General features: G+C 43.5%; 1 protein-coding gene across 14 annotated transcripts in view; it reads right to left on the bottom strand.

Annotated features, from left to right (window-relative positions):
- Positions 1-306: 306 nt before the first annotated feature.
- The window catches only part of LOC115113876 (LIM domain-binding protein 3-like), a 90647-nt gene continuing 73940 nt past the window's right edge, over positions 307-17013 (bottom strand). For 7 of the 14 annotated variants that reach the window (XM_065012839.1, XM_065012841.1, XM_065012840.1 and 4 more), the window contains 9 exons: positions 11180-11308; positions 10122-10253; positions 7681-7740; positions 6620-7005; positions 6161-6518; positions 5480-5660; positions 5249-5369; positions 4904-5019; positions 307-4781 (listed from right to left, as the gene is read on the bottom strand). In XM_065012839.1, the coding sequence (XP_064868911.1) occupies positions 4692-4781; positions 4904-5019; positions 5249-5369; positions 5480-5660; positions 6161-6518; positions 6620-7005; positions 7681-7740; positions 10122-10253; positions 11180-11308 (1573 nt within the window). In that variant the 3' untranslated portion in view covers positions 307-4691. The other 7 variants (XM_065012846.1, XM_065012847.1, XM_065012848.1 and 4 more) reach the window with 4 other exon arrangements.

Below are 17013 nucleotides of genomic sequence, written 5' to 3'. Positions count from 1 at the left end.
TTTGTTTGACACATGCATACAATAGTCTACTCACAAATAGAAGAGCGTGGAGAGTAAAAAGTCGGGGAAGAAGCGAGGAGAGGAGATGAGGAGCTTGAGAGGTATATAGAGAGAAGCTGGTGAAAATTGAGAAAGAGGTGGACATAAGAGGGATTGAAAAACATGGATAAAGGAGAGATGATATGGAGAATAAAAAGGTGGAGGAGATAGATGAAGAGGATAGGATATGAAGAATAAAGGTGAGAAGGAAGTGGAAGAATAAGGGTGAGAAGGAAGTGGAATAATAAATTAAGGTGAAAGACAATGTTGTGAAATAAAATGTTTATTGACACATTTCAAAGATTCAAACCATCCTAGGGTCATTCCACCAATTCAGTGCCTTTTGAGAAGTGTAATTTAACATTGTCAAGCGCACATGTTCAAATTCATAAAAAACATGTTCTCATCTCAAGAGGTTTTTTAAATAACAAAAATGACTATAGAAAGGGCCTATTATAAAGTGCCAAATAAATCTAATCAAAATAAAGTAACAGGGTTGATGATTTCTTCTTAAATCAACCATAAATCCCCTTGTGACAAGGGGAATGGATGTGTCTGTGCTTGAGGGAGTGGCAAGTGAATATCAGCTTCATGAAAAAATAGTCTAGAAATGGTTTAGCTATCTATGGGTAACAGTGTTGACGTGTTATGTTCAACCCGCTCAGTTTCCCACCACAAAACACCAGAAAATGGCCAAAAATAGTCAATCCATATCACCTGCTTTTAAACTATGATTTGACAATTAATGTTCAAACTTTCCTTAAAAAAACATAGTTTAAAAGAAATAGTTTCACCATATTAAAACAAAAGTTCAGTTCACATAACAGGGATCACCAAAATGAGGGACAGGAGTAAATGAATCAATAATCACATGAAATAAATCATCTTCAAATTACTTTGTAAAAGCAACAAAAATAACTAGGACAACGATGGTGACACTTGGAGAAATGTTTTGAGTAAGTGGGTTGAAATCTTCCTAGAGGAAGTGACACGGTTGACGGAGGGGCGTCAAAACGCTGAATTTTGGCACTTTAGGTAGCCTTTATTCACATAAAAAAAATATATTTATTGGATTCTCCAAATGCTTGGTATTAAAAGGGCACTTCATTTAATATAACAGGCTTTTAAAATGTAATATTGTTGCACAAGTTCTACTTAAATATCAAACGGATGCAAGAGGCACCCATTTTGTGGAACGACCCCATAGAGATACCAGCAGCCTCTCAACATTGACTCTGGTAATACAGGCATACTTGTAGTTGTAAAACAAAAACATAATGGTGATTTGTAGTCTTTGCTGAACAATATAAATTAAGGTCATGGTATTTAATAGGCTACGGCATGCATAAATTAAGGCCCTTCAAACATTGCCCAATCCAGGAAGTTCTCAAGAGAGACGAAATCAAGCACATTTCCTTCACAAGATAGATACACACACACACACCGATAGACTCCTGTTAAATTCTTCAATCGTCAAGGTATATCCTTTCTCCATGTAACTCTGTTCTGATAGCAGTCAGATGAATTTCACTAAATAAAGCAATGCATAAAACATGTTCCTATTTCTAAGTATAGTTTGTGTTATGGTAGGCCAGGCAGGGTGAGTCATTTGAAATATGGGGTTACAAATCCAAACACATCAACGTTCCACATAAAAAAAAGACCTCATCTATATAGACGATAGGGTTCTAAGTACAAATGCAGCAAGAGATGAACCACTAATTCAGGTGTTATTAATAAATGTACAACAGAACAATGACAACAACTCCATTCCTCCAACACAGTCCATGCCAAAGAAAAAAAACATTGACGCCCTACAACTCCTCAAAGATCAAAGCCATATTTCAGTTGCTGCTTCAAAAACACGAGTAAATCAACGATCCGATTTAAGAGTGGCGGTTGTTATCTCATGCCAAGTATATATCATCTATTCTAAAACAAAAATACTACTCTAGAAAAAAAATCACTTTCCCCGATCAAAACACAGAACATGGAAGAAGAAGCAATCCCTTTTGCACATTGGATATAAACCTTGCAGCCTCACCAGTGTTTACTAAACAGCAGTACAAACAGATATCATGTGTGAACCAACATCTAAAAGACCACTCAGCAGCCTGAAATTGAAAAGGATGGTCTTAATACAGTGTCATTGCAAAGTAACCTGTGTGCCATATGTTTAGTGAGAACTAGCCAGGAGGGAGGGACGTGTCAAGAGTGAAGAGAACGATGAAGGCTACTTAAGTCTCTCGTTACAGAGGACAGAGATGCACCAGAGACCTCTTACCTAAATGGAATGAATGCCTGACGGCAGAGAGAAGTTATAGTCATTTGGGAATGGACTGTGAAATTCTATAAAACTGGGTCCTCCTTAATTATGTCCTTAACTATTCTTTCATAGTGTTATTATTGCCAGTGTTGACTACAGAGGACACGTGTGAGCATTGGAACCAGCGATATTGACATTTTGGGCTGCTGACATGGTCCTTTAGATACCAGGTAACACAAAATACACTACATTTGCTTGTCTAAGACTAGCCTCAATGGGATGCACAGCATTTCTATCATCATGTTGACGCAATAGTCTTTTTTTTTTAAAAAGGGGAACCATCTAAATAACCTAACAATTGTTTTCCCTATGCTGTCCACAATTTCTGATTATGGAGTTCGTGTAATGACATGGCTGGTTGATACATGGGGCCTGGAAAAAAAGCTTGACATTGAACTGTTGGATACGAAGTCCACAGGGGTGACAAATGGCTTTGTAGTGTTTGCTGGAGTGGGGACAGAGGGAACATACAGTGAGTGTACTATGTAGTGACTAGTGTCTGAGGCATGCCAAGTAGCAGAATGGTGTCAACACTCTGTTGCACTCTAGTGGTTGGAAACTATACAACTAGTTTCAAGACGCTGAACTTTCAGTAAACAACTATTTAGCAACAATTCAAGCCCGTCTTCATTTCCCTCCAATGGTACCATGTAAGGTTTATTCTGAACTGGCACGGACTGTGCTTTTCTTACCAGTTGATCTACACACATACAGTATGCATATCAAAAGTACTCAGTGTTATGCAAAATCACAGTATGCTTTGCTACTCTAGTGGCACAGATACATAACTAATACTGATGTTGCCTCAGTAGACATGCACTGACAATCATGTACAAACTCAAGCATGCAGACACACTTACACAAATACAGAACATACACAAAGATGTATAAAATAAACTCTGAAAGTATCAAGTCTGAACACAAGCACACTGTCTCAACTGACCTTTAAGGTGTGTGTGCTAGTGAGAGAAATGATTGTGTTTGGCTGTATTTTTTTTATTTTTTTTAACTTGACAGACATTTCCTATATATTCTTGTTTAAATGAAGCGCTTCATACAGGTGTATGTCATATCACCATGCATAGACATCTGTTGTGTAAAATATATCTGTAAGACCCCAGGCCAGAGCTCGTCTCCCTTAAGCACAATTCAGAGACACAATAGTCCGGTGGCCCACTGTGACATATCTTTCTGGCTCTGGTCCACCAATCTGTGCACCTCCCCAAAATTCCCATTACATACTACAAAAGACAGAGTGGTTCCTTGATTTCCAGTCAGGAGCAAATCCAGTTTATGAGACACATACCAAAAACCTGACTTCCCTACCTCATAAAGTGTTCAAATATATCCAACGTTTCGTCTCATCTTCTACCTGGATCCCCAAAGTTGGTATAGTATTACTGTATCCTAATGTAACAGAGCACCATCTTTGTATATCATAAATAAATAAATCCAGGATGAAAGAGTGAGTGACAGGTTCTTCAGATGATACTATGAACCTCTGTATGATGCAACTGCATGCATAAAAAACTAAATAATTCAGCAAAAGCCCAAATATAACTGTTTTGTTTTATCAGCAATATAAAACATCCATGGATGTTATACTTCCGTTTTATTCTATGTAAATAAATAACACTTTGCCAAAGATGCAATAAATATCACTTACTAAACTGTCACTTTAATAATACCTTTGTGAAATCAAACAGCATTCGTAGGCCTGCATGTGTCATGCTACAGTGTACTGTATCGGTTCACGTTCTGTGCTCTGTTGGTCGGAGTGAGGCATCATCATGTTAAATCTACTGTATGTGATACTGAAACGATCTTATGACATTCACTGCAAGCTATTGGGGTTTTTACATTCAAAACAAAGCACACAGTGTTCCTGTGAAATAAGGCATCTTATTTACTGATTGCCCTGCTACTCCATTCAGTCTGCCTCTGTGTCTGTAGGCTGCTAAGGCTTTTGCTCCAGCTTCACTGGATTGAGGCCCTCCAGGATCTGAGTGGAGTAGCAAAGGATTTACATCAGAATTCTCTGACATACAATATAATTAATTTGTAAGTGATATTAATAAATACAAACGTAACACATGTTTGGGGGGGGGGGGCTGCAGCATTTTAGTTTGTCTTGAATTTCAGTACTGATGAAAATACTTAAAATTTTGTCACGCCTGATTGCTGAACAGTCAATCTTGCTGCTATCATCTTCAGCTTTTTCATCATTTTGACTGGCATCAATGCCCTCTACTGGGCTCTTTGCCAAGGCTTGGGCATAGCTACGTAAGCACCTGCCCACCACCCTATAAAACTGCAGATGGAGCATCTACACGTTGATGGCGTGAGCGTGCTTCTTGCACAGTGGCTTGTCCTTCTTGGAGTAGAAGGGCTGGCCCTCCAGGTTCAAATTACACACCTGTGGGAGACGGACACAAGTGTGAATCTCACAAACCAATATTTTTTGGCACAGTCCAAGAGTAATAACCGTTTTATACAGCAGGGACATGGGTTATTGTACAGCGCTGTAGCCATTCTTACCGCACAGACAAAGCAGGTGTCGTGCCAAGTATGACCCAGTGCTTCAATGAACTTGTCTCCCGCTTCTACTGGGAAGTCACAGCCATGGCACTTAGTGCTGAAGAGTGAAATGTAGTCTGGAAGAGAAAGCATAGAGTGTGAAAACACTTGCACAGTACAAACGGTTGCAAAGTTACATGCGTAATAAAAATTTAAAAAATTGTCTCTGTGTATAATTCAAATGTTGTTCAGTTGCAGAAGAGGACATTATGACAAACATACAGGAGCTAGTTTGGGCTCTGAAGGAAACATTCAACACTTGAGGCGTTTCATTATGTGCCATGCTATTCCATTGATCTAAAGTACCTTTCTCGCAGTAGGGCTCCCCATCCTCCATGTGGAAGAGGCTATTTCCAAAGGCCTTGCCACAGGCAGCACACACAAAGCAGGTGGTGTGCCATGTCTGCCGCAGAGCATGCATCACCTCCTGCACACCAAAAAGAACGCAGGCACAAAAAGTTATTGTGTGGGTGTATGCTACACACAAAGTGACTTCGTGGGTGTTGTACTTGTCTGCGTTTGGGTCCGTCATCTTACCCCCATGATCTTGGTGTTGCAGCGGGCACAGGTGGGGGCAAAGAACTCTCCGTAGCAGTTCTCACAGTACACTGCGTTCTGCTCCTCCACAAAGCTGCAGTCTGCCAGCGATGTGTGGCAGTAGTGACAGTTGAACTCCTCTGGGTGCCAGGATCGACCCAGGGCCACCAGGAAGGGTCCCCTGTAACGACAGAAAGCAGGTGAAAGCTATGATCCCTTATTGATGTCACCTGTTAAATCCACTGAAGGGGAGGAGGCAAGTTAAAGAAGGATTTTTAAGCCTTGAGACAATTGAGACATGGATTGTGTATGTGTGCCATTCAGAGAGTGAAAAAGCAAGACAAAAGATTTAAGGGCCTATGAACGGGGTATGGTAGTAGGTGCCAGGCCCACCGGTTTATGTATTAAGAACTGCAACGATGCTGGGTTTTTCACACTCAACAGCTTCCCGTTTATCAACAAGGGTCCACCACCCAAAGGACATCCAGCCAACTTGACACAACTGTGGGAAGCATTGGAGTCAACATGGGCCAGCATCCCTGTGGAATGCTTTCGACCCCCTGTAGAGTCCATGCGCTGATGAATTGAGGCTGTTCTGAGGGAAAAAGGAGAGGGGGGTGTAACTCAATATTAGGAAGGTGTTCTTAATGTTTTGTACACTCAGTGTATTGTTGTTGTTACCTGATCATGTTGTTGCAGGCTCCACAGAGGGGTGCTCTGTTGCTGTTGGCAGCGAAGCGCTCCGCCCTTTGGGCCACACCCCGGGCAACGGGATTGAAAGGGGCAGGGGTGGGGTTGTAGGGGGCAGGGCTTGGGTTATAGGCAGGGCTTGGGGCAGAGTGAGGGGTGTGGGCAGAGCCAGGGTGTGGGATATAGGCCGGTGCTGGTGGGGCACTCTGAGGTAGAGCAGGCACTTTCATGCTGGTGCTGGTTGTCTTGCTGGGGTCAAACTTGTTCGCAAAAGAGTCGTCAGTGATCCAGGGGGGCCTGCTGGAGGGGGGTTCAGGGGCGGCGGCTTGGGGTGTAACAGGGGCAGGAGCTATGACCCAAAGAGACACCCGGTTAAGTAAACACTATCCATACTTACCGTATTGTTAACACACATACAAATGGTCACACAGCGCCACCTGCTGTAACTACCTGGCACGATGCAGGCGGTGCTGACCACCTTGGGTGGGGGAGGGCCCACAGGGATCTGGATGGAGCTTTGCTGCATGTGAGGAGGCTGCTGCATGTGAGAAGGCTGCTGCATGTGAGGAGGCTGCTGCATGTGAGGAGGCTGCTGCATGTGTGGAGGCTGCTGCATGTGTGGAGGCTGCTGCATGTGTGGAGGCTGCTGCATATGCGGGGCCTGGTGCATGGGGGGCCCCTGGTACATGGGAGGTCCCTGCTGCATGGGAGGCCCTTGGTACATGGGAGGCCCCTGCTGCATGGGAGGCCCCTGCTGCATGGATTGCCCCTGGTACATGGATTGCCCCTGGTACATGGGAGGGGCTTGTTGCATGGGGGGAGCCTGGCCATATTGGCTGCAGAAGGATAAAAAAAAGAAGCTGAGTGACATCATCACCACCAAGATGGAAACATATCTACTAGTCTGATCATCAGTCTAGCTGTTTTCTGAACGGTCATAGTTTAGACAATATAACAATCTAAACTGGGAAACTGTACTACAAGTATCAATTACTAATAAGGAGACTGTTAGCACTATGCCTCACGATTAAACCTAGTACGCTGAATGCTGGACAGCCACCTCTCTCCTTCCTGACTGAGTGTCCACATATGTTTTGAGTCTTACCTGGAGCTCCTCCACTTCACCAGACACGTTTAACTCAAAGGTTAGTGGGAGTTTAATATAGCAGAGACCCACACAGAGAGAGAGAAAGACAGCCTGGTATCAGAGAAACAGTGTTAGAACAGAGAGCCTCAGTTATGGCAGTGAGAGATTCACAGAGTCACCAACAGATTTCATTTGAGCGGTGAGAGGAGCAGATTGACATATTTGTAAGAAAGGGGAGGTTAAAACGCAGGTTAAAACGAACACTGTCAAAGCACAATTTTCATCCTTCGAGCTAAAAACAGAGGGAGGGGAATAAGGGTGTGTTATTCCGGAAGTGAAGTTATGTTGACAAAAAGGGAAGGAAGCACACTATCCAGATGTTCTATGGACAGTGGCATCTGGATAAACTTCCCCACAGAAGTACCTGGAGACTGAGGATTTGTACTGGGAGCTGTAACCAGAGGCAGACTGTTGCAGGCTGTAGCTATAACGCATCAGAAACAAAAGGGGTCAGGCGTCAAAAACAGGGGTCAAAAATAGCTCTTTGGATGAAGGCCATGTACACCTATACATGTATGATGCCGTGCTGCCCAATGCGTTTGTTTCCGATAATGGCATCCGGTTTTTAAATATTGCATGTGCAGATGTAACTTTTCTCCACTGTTTAATTAAGGAAAGCAAGAGTCATCGGATTTCTCACATATTGTAACATTATCAGATCACAGCAGTTCCATTCTAACTGCTAGTCAGTCAGCCTAGTTTGACCACAGAGTCAGCTGTGTAGCTTTTGAAACAAAGGGCAGCACACAATCAGTCTCTTTTAAGTATAGGTGAACTTGGTTTCATAGCAATACCTTTGTGAGAGCACACATTCACACACACAAAGGAAAAAAATATTTATCTTAGAGAGAAAATTAAACTGGTTCTGAAAATCCATGATCCTAACACTGCCAAACCAAATTGATACACACCTAAGCTCCTATACACCATATCTCTATTTATCCCCATCAATCAAGGAAACTATATTGATACCACACACACACACACACACACACACACACACACACACACACACACCTGGCTCCACTGCACAGGCCAACACTCCTGGTAACATCAGTTAACACATCCAATCCACATTGAAAAGAAAACAATGACACAATTATTAGGAAACGTTCAAGTGGGCCACAGGACCACGTCTCAAAAACACACTAACATGCTGGCGAGATGAATTCACTTCAAACCACCCTTCACTGCACATCATGAGTCGATATAGCCTTCACAGTTTCAAGCAACTGTGGTAACCACACTGGCTCCAGGAGATCTCTATAAAATACCACTATCATATTAAAGGTTAGATTTGATTTCCTTAGTTATTTAAACACAGCTGTTGATACAAAACAAAAAAATGGACCCTCTACAATGGTTGGCTGAACCAAACAAACTTGGGGATCATTGAGTCATACGTACCATAAACCCCCTTGTTATGCAAAGCAAAACAATGAAGGTCATTTCATAACATACCCACTAGACACTGACAAATCAGAGGGTATTCTACAAGCACAGAAAATAGTCATCTTTTGTGATAAGTGTCACATTTTGAAATTGTGTTCAATTTGTGTACCGAATTCTATAGCATTCTAGAGCACATAATATGACCCTTCCAGCTACTGCACTATGAAGCATCACATCGATCAACAGCTGCTAATAGCCTGTAGCCACTAGTTAGCCATTCAGTAGTTGACTTGAATGGTGCATCACAGCCATAGATAACGATTTAGTACATCACTGATTTGCAGGATACAAATGATTGTGATCGACATCCAAGTGCTACACCCTTCTGCTGTTCTATGACAAACGACCACCCCCCACCCCCCAGATGATAATTAGTCAAGCCAGTGTGTGAGCATGCAGTTGAGCAGTGACGTGCAGAGTGAGCATGGGAGAGCGTGGGATAGAGGAGCTACCGCCATCACACAAGGTGGTACAATCACTAACTGGACTACTATGTGCACTACCAAGTGAACTACTCTCATATCACTAATTATGTGGCCGTCGCAGGTTGAAGAGAGCCCATTAATACCAACTCTGAGAGGAGGCTGTTCCTTACTATGACATGCAAAGGTTCAGACTTGAACGGGCCTGTGGGGATTTTGTGCGTGTGTTAAATGGAAGAAACAGGGTGACCTGCAAATTCTAGATGAGAGATGGAATGTAAAAAAAAAAAGTCAACTTCAGAGTGATGTTAGCCACATTCAGCATTAAAATGGGATTTTTTTTTATATTGGGGTCAAACATATCTAACCATTAATAATTGTGAAGGGAATATTGACATTGTGGAGAAAGAGGTGCAAATTAGTCAAACAAAAACTTAGCAAATGCTGCCAAACCCCCACATGAGCTTACATTCCTCCGCTTGTCCCTTGAGACAATCTGCAGTGTACCGTCTGCACATCAAGCCTCATGGACGTTTTCCTATCCATTCAGCTGTAATGGAGAGAGCTAATGCAAAGAGCTTTTGGAGAGAAGTTGGACCCAGTGCAGGCAAGCAAAAAAGTTGCACCGACCTATTGCAGTCCCATAAAATAGCAAGTATCCAATTGGGTCTGTCGCAGTTCATTTTGCACCACTTTTCATGCTGCGACAGATGTAAAATAATCCGATAGTCTTATGAAACACGGCCAATCCGAATGAAGCAACGCTGCAGTCATGGCCTTGCTCCTTTGATCCGGGCTAGTGTCCTAAAGTTCGTTTTTTTTATTACCCTCCTGTCCCCTATCCCACGTACCGAAGCAACTCTGCACACCACCGTCTGTGACGTGGTCAGTCTCTCTGTCACTGTGTCAGTCTGCCCAGGTGTGTGTGTACCTCAGGTGCTTGGGTTTCCCAGAGGGCAGGGTGCGCTTTCGTTTTGGCAAAGTGCTGCTTCGGAACACTGGGGTGATTGACAGAGCCTCCAGCGCAGAGGTGGGCGGTGGCCCTTGCTTATAAACCTTGTTTCTTAACGAGAGCCAACAAGAGGGGTCTGAGAGACGGTTTAGGGCTCACTCCAATTTCCTCCACATACACAATGAGAACTTAGAATTTCTTATGCCTTCTTAAACCCTCTGAAATACTACACTGTAATGCAAAATAGAGGGTAACACTTTAGTTGGATAGTCCCTAATAGATGTTTTATATATGTTCAACTAACTGTCAACAAATTGTCCTCTAGCAAAAACTATCCTATCTGCCCAATCTCAATACGTATGGCCATTAGTGGTACCCTGCAAGTAGATGGGACCCTATTTTTCACGTGATTTTTGATCCTACTGACAAACCACCATTTATGGATACAATATGATATACTTTATTGTCCATTTACATGGAAACTAATTTAATCTGCTGTGATGGTCCAAAATAGTTTTCGGAGGGTCCAATAAAGTAGTATAGACACCATGCCTCTCGATGGTCCAAAATCCTAATCCAGAAGTCTAAGAAAATGATCTCAGGCATCGCCATTGAAGGTTCAAGGTCCAATGGGGTGATCTGGGGTATTTCACCAAGATGCAATATCTGGCTCATGTAATTATGTCGAAGAGCGTTATACGCCAACCCTAGCAAGCTGTTGCATATAAATTGACTTGCAGTTGGTAGTTTGCTAATAGTTTGAGCATCTATAGATCATCTATTGTGGACAATCCAAATAAATCCCGTTTGACACCCTGTATACTCTTACATCCACTATTTCAGCATCAGAAAATAAAGTTCTCCCAACCCAATCCATTTTCATCACTAAACTCTTCTCTGGCCCCCCATAAAATAGCAAATATGTACTAGCATCTGTACCTGCTTCTGCCCCTCCTATCTCAACCAAATCCACACAACACTGACTGACATAAAAGGTAGAAACTGTGACAGGGGGAGTGATTGAGTGACAACTGTACCTAGACTGGGTAATCAAAGCAGACGAGATATGGGAGGCTGCATGCGTCAGGTGGCGAGGTGCCCCAGAGGGGACTGCAGGGGCCTCAGGGGCCACTGGCTGTGTCTGGGTGGCTGGGGGTGGCTGCTCGCTGCAGAGGACAGAGTAGAGTTAAAACAGCCAGGAAGGATCAAGAGAGGGAAGTCGGGCTCTGGGGGAAACTAGGAAAGGGAATTTGGGGAATTCTTTGTGTGACATATTGACTGTGTTCACCCTGCAAACTCTCTCTAGATTTGACAGAACTGTCTGCTTCCTATGTGGAGGGAGGGAGGGGGGGGGGCAGCAATGATGACCAACCATAAAAGCAACAGCTTGCGCAGCCCCAGGTCATTGTTATATTGTATTAAGGCTGGTCTAATAAAAAAACAGGTTTAAGATGGATGGATCGTTATGACGATGAGGACGTTAAGGGTTAAAGGATGATGGGTTTGGCAGACATGCTTTGCATGACTACAGTACTCCACTGCCTTGAGGCTCTCTGTTCTCACACCGCTCACAGACATGGCAGGTCTTCCCAGTGTCTCTCTCCTCACAGTTTCCACGCAGTCCAGATGATCACAGCATCATCAGACCGTTTGACTTACCTTGGACACTCTCCCCTGTGAATGTACTAAACCCAAAGCCATAAATGCATACTGCTCATGAAACCTTTCACCTAACCACTCATGTAGTACAATCAATGTTTTCCAAGTCTAATTGGAACATAAAAACAAAAACACACATTTCAATAAATGTTCAATCAATCACATAGAAATAGTCGAAACCGAAAAAGTGAGACATCAGAACAATACAGTCACTCTCAATGAAAGTGCACACACAAATATAGGCACATGCCAAAGACAAGGAATATCACTCAGTTGGCGGAGGACAATAAAACCACAACAGACAAACTTTCAACCCACACAGCATTACCTCTCAGGGGTGGGTTCAGGGACTACGGGGGCGGGCTCTGGAGACTGCGAAGCAGCAGGTGAAGCCACCTGATTGGGCAAAGCAGCGCTAGCGGGCAGAGCGACAGGTGTGGGGCTGATAGAGATTGGAGCATGCTCAAAAGGGCTACTGCATAAGAGGTTAGGTTGCATTGAGAGAAAACTGTCAGCAGTCTGAGGCCGAAAATCATATATACAAACAGCCCACGTAGGGCTAGGTGTATATGAATTAGAGAGTTAATGTCAGCACAAATAGACCTGTAAAGGTATATGGCCTCAATCACACGCAAAACCAAAAGCCTTGATATTGCTCAGCCCAACGCAAGGATGTCCATCCAGGAACAAATTGAAAAAGCGTAGAAAAATAAATCAATTACAATTATTTACGAGTCTTATCTTTCAATATAAGGAGTTGGAGCTCGAGGTGAGCTAAAAATAAAAACCACACAGAAAAAGAAAGCAATCTGCTCATAAGATAAAATGGACATTTGCACTATTGGTTTTGGGTGAGTCACTGGAGAACGTATAGAGACTGGCAGTGGGGGCGAGTGGGGAGATATCTGGTTGTATCATGGAAAGCTGCCTAGCTGCTACTGCACGAATAGATTGTGCATAACGGGGAATGATTAAATAACTGTGTCAAGACAAGAGAGCTTCATCAATCATGTCCGAGGCCAGAGAGAGAGGGTTACAGAGGGTACCATCTCACTGGGATGAAGCAGGCTATATTGCTTGATATGTACTTCGTCTTTACTTTACTAACACAGTGCATTAAACAGTGATTTGTAACGGTACAGAATATCATACTAATCTAATATAATCAGAGATAATCTAAGGTGTCGGGAGAGTTTCAGCCATAAACCCTGCTGGGGAAAGGATTAAACAGAGTATACAACAGCAAAAGCAAAAAAAAGGAGAGAGAAATGTGAACACTCAGTCAGCATGGCATAATCAATGAGTGCACACACTACAGAACATTTGTGAATTGACTTTTAAACCTAAGTAAAAACTAACAGATGTTGACATTTAAAACACAGCTGACTTGGACATGAGACCAAAACATTGAGTGAATGACTGAGGGAGAAGGTGGCGTTGAGGTTGCCCCACTCCGGACTGGGGAGAACGGAATGAATGCAATGCCCAGGGGGAGCTGCCCAGGCTGGAGGACAGACAGAGGATGGCAGGCATCTAGCAGCAACAGGCCTGATGGTGGTAGACCGATGGCTGACCCCTACTCACTTCCAGCACCCTGACCTCCTCTCCTGGACATCTCTCTGACCCCCATTCTTCCTGTTGACATTTACAGGCAGGTATAGAAGGGATAGTTGGAATGTCATATGTCAGGGAGGTGGTATGGCACAGAGAGAGGTCAGGTAAACAGTGGTCTCAGGTGGTCATTTAACCCTTCATCACTTTCTTTGGTGAACCCGTGAGGTTAGCAAGTGCTCCTAGGTTGTGGTTGTAGTATGTCTTTCTATGGTGTGTCTCACGGCTAGATGTGTGGAGTACGGAGTGGAGTGTTGGTGTGTCGGCAGGGGAGATGGAGGCTGGGTACAAGGACAGGACAGGCCACAGTCACACAGATACTAAAGACACCATTATTTCTGAATCCAACCAACCAAGTTTTCAACAACAAAGTTTTGTAGCGTTAACTGCTTTCATCTAGAGAGGCTGCTACAAAGTCACTTTTATCTGATGGGAGTGTAGGGCAGGGTTCCCCAATAGGGGTCTCGCGGGCCAAATTCGGCCCAGGGGTGATGTTATTTGGCTCCCCCAAGTTTTCTGAGCAAAAAACAAACAAAAAAGCATTTTTTTAAAGGCCCATTGCAGTCAAAAACATGATTTATCTGCGTTTTAAATATAATTCCCATACTATGAGGTTGAAATAATACTGCCCTTTTAGTATAAGAGCAGTTTGAAAAGACCACCTGAAACTTCAGCCTGTTGTGGTGGGATGGAGTTTTGGCCTGCCTGGTGACGTCATCAGGCAGTAAATTAGTAAATAGACCAATAAAAAAAGAAAGTTCCAAAGCGCTCTGCCAATGACAGCTAGCTAGTTTTCTCCTCCCACTCAGACCACTCCCAGACAGTCCTAGCTAAATTCTTGCTTGAGAAAGAGCTCTTTGCTAAGAAGCAATTTTTGTTCATTTTTGAACATTTTAATTGAAAACAATCAACAAACATTTTTACACAGAAATGATTTGATATTGAGATAAAAATGGCTGCAATGGACCTTTAATAAAATACTAAAATCACCAGTAATTGAGCTCAATGTGATTTTAATTTAGGAAATATGTTCCCCCAAATTGTAAAATCACAAAAAATGATCTCAAAGGGATTTTAATTTAGTAAATCTGTCCGAAGCATTCCCACACAAAAATAGAGAAGCAAGGGGCCTCCCGGGTGGCGCAGCTGTGCCAGCAGAGACTCTGGGTTCGCGCCCATTCTCTGTCGTAACCGGGAGGTCCGTGGGGCGACGCACAATTGGCATAGTGTCATCCGGGTTAGGGAGGGCTTGGCCGGTAGGGAAATCATTGTCTCATCGCGCACCAGCGACTCCTGTGGCAGGCCGGGCGCAGTGCACGCTAACCAAGGTTGCCAGGTGCACGTTGTTTCCTCCGACACATTGGTGCGGCTGGCTTCCGGGTTGGATGCGTGCTGTGTTAAGAAGCAGTGCGGCTTGGTTGGGTTGTGTATCGGAGGACGCATGACTTTCAACCTTCGTAGTGATGAGACAAGATAGTAGCTACTAACAATTGGATACCACGAAATTGGGGAGAAAAAAAGGGGGTAAAATTCAAATTAAAAAAAAAAAAAAAAAAAAGAGAAGCATATGTCATCGTATCCCAATTTAATCAAGGTTGGAAATTATACTTTTTTTGTCAAATATTATATCTGTTAGGGATTCTTGCAGTCAATTTAGAGTTTACAAATGATTTATACCTACTGATGTTCAAAATCAGCCCACGGCTGAATGTAATTGTGGACCCCTGGTGTGGGGTATAAGCCTATCTGGCATAGGTACAGACATCTAACTTCAATACTACTGGATCTCTATTTGAACTCAGACAGCCATGTACACAGACACACACATAGGCACAGACAGACCTCCCTCACAACAAGTGATTTATATAAACAGACATTCTGTGCAACTCACTTGGTACACACAGAGGACACTGGCCTTCAAAACACAATAACCCTCTCCATGCTGTATCAATAGATTGCATTGACAGAATTGCTGTGGTGTATTTCCAGATGTATTGAGGGAATGAGTGTTCCAAGTTAGGGGCATAGGAAGGATATTGTGCTTTGAAGGCTGAATTCAAAATCTGTTACCTCCGATTAACAACATAAGGGGAAGGGGGAAAGAAGAGAGAAGAGAAGAAGAAAGAGGCCACACCTGACGGAGAGATGTTAAAGATAGTTGATAACATACATGCACCACTCTTTCATCTGCCAATTACCTATAAACAGTTAGGAATTTGAACGACTTAATATGTATACTAAAGCCATTTCTCACTCTCTTCCACTGTGGAAAGGAAAAGGAGAGTTTTGAAGAGCAACAAGTCTATGGCTGGTAACGTCTGCTTGGCACAACTGTCAACATAGGGACATTGTTACTGCTCCCACTAAAGCAGCTGGGTTAGTAAGGCAGCTCCATGGGCAGGCAACCTTCTCAACTACAATTTCACTCTGCTCCTCATTCTCTGCGACCGAAAGACCACTCCGGGTTAGGCAGGTAAACACTGGCAAATGTTTGCATGATACCGGTGAAATGGGCAGGCAAGGGCAGGCGATTGAGAGACCAGTCCATGCTCTTACAGGCAATTTAGGAGGACGATAACTGAGATTACAGCTAGTCAAGGCAGGGGGAAATGGGTCTAGTACCACAAACAGGTATGTATATTACCACGTTCAGCTACTTCAAAGCAGCAGTGAGCTCTAACCATGGAGGTTTAGGATTTGCGAGTGGGGCTTGAGGTTGAGGGAGGGGGATGGCTTACTGCAGAGCTGTAGTAGATGAGGAAAACACTGACTAACAGGTGCTACAGGCAAGTCTCTAAGACAAGGGAGCGCAATGAGTCAGACACACAACATGAAGACCGACACAAACACATACTGTAGCTGTCAACAAGTACCCCCTCACCTTCTGTACCCTTTACATGATTCTCGAATGGTACATAGGCCCGAATCAACTCTACCTTCTTGACGGACCGCACTGTGATTAGTCCCATGGATTAAACCTACAATACAACTTCGTATCGCCGACTGTCACAAACTTATCTATAATATCGAAACAACCTCTACGGTCCTTGACGCTTTCGAAAACAATATCATTTTCTAAACATGACGATAAGAAGATGGGAAGTCACATGGGCACTAGGCCCCTAAAATGGGCCCTAGAAGTCACCAACTGCAAAAAAACAACAAAAAAAACACATGGGAACTGAGCACACACACCGAATGGCCTTCCACTAATTTGGCGGTGAGGGTGGGATGAGAGAGTAGGATAGCCATGTAGTGACGTGCCAAAATTTTATGTGAAGCAATGACGCCTGTCCTGATGTTTAGGAATGTTTGGTGTGTCAGTTCTCGAATCTGTGATGGAAATAAAGAGAGGGAGTCAGGTACAGGAGGCCTAGAATACTCAGTGGAACTGAAGTGGAAAATTAGATTTTGTTTTGGGGACGGAGACTGAGGCCGGTGTATGATATAGGAGGATGAAGAGGAGGAGCGATGAAGGGCGAGAGGGGGTCAGCCACCCAGAGGCACTCCAGTGCAAACACACTGTCTCCCTGAGCATGCATTGCATGCAGGTGGAAATCTCTCTCAGGGGAGGTGAGGTGAGGAGGAAGGGCAGTTAGCA

Source organism: Oncorhynchus nerka, linkage group LG28 (assembly GCF_034236695.1).
Source record: "Oncorhynchus nerka isolate Pitt River linkage group LG28, Oner_Uvic_2.0, whole genome shotgun sequence".
Classification (NCBI taxonomy): domain Eukaryota; kingdom Metazoa; phylum Chordata; class Actinopteri; order Salmoniformes; family Salmonidae; genus Oncorhynchus; species Oncorhynchus nerka.
The sequence above is the reverse complement of the archived record's forward strand: the minus strand, read 5'-3'. Positions and strand labels throughout refer to the sequence as shown.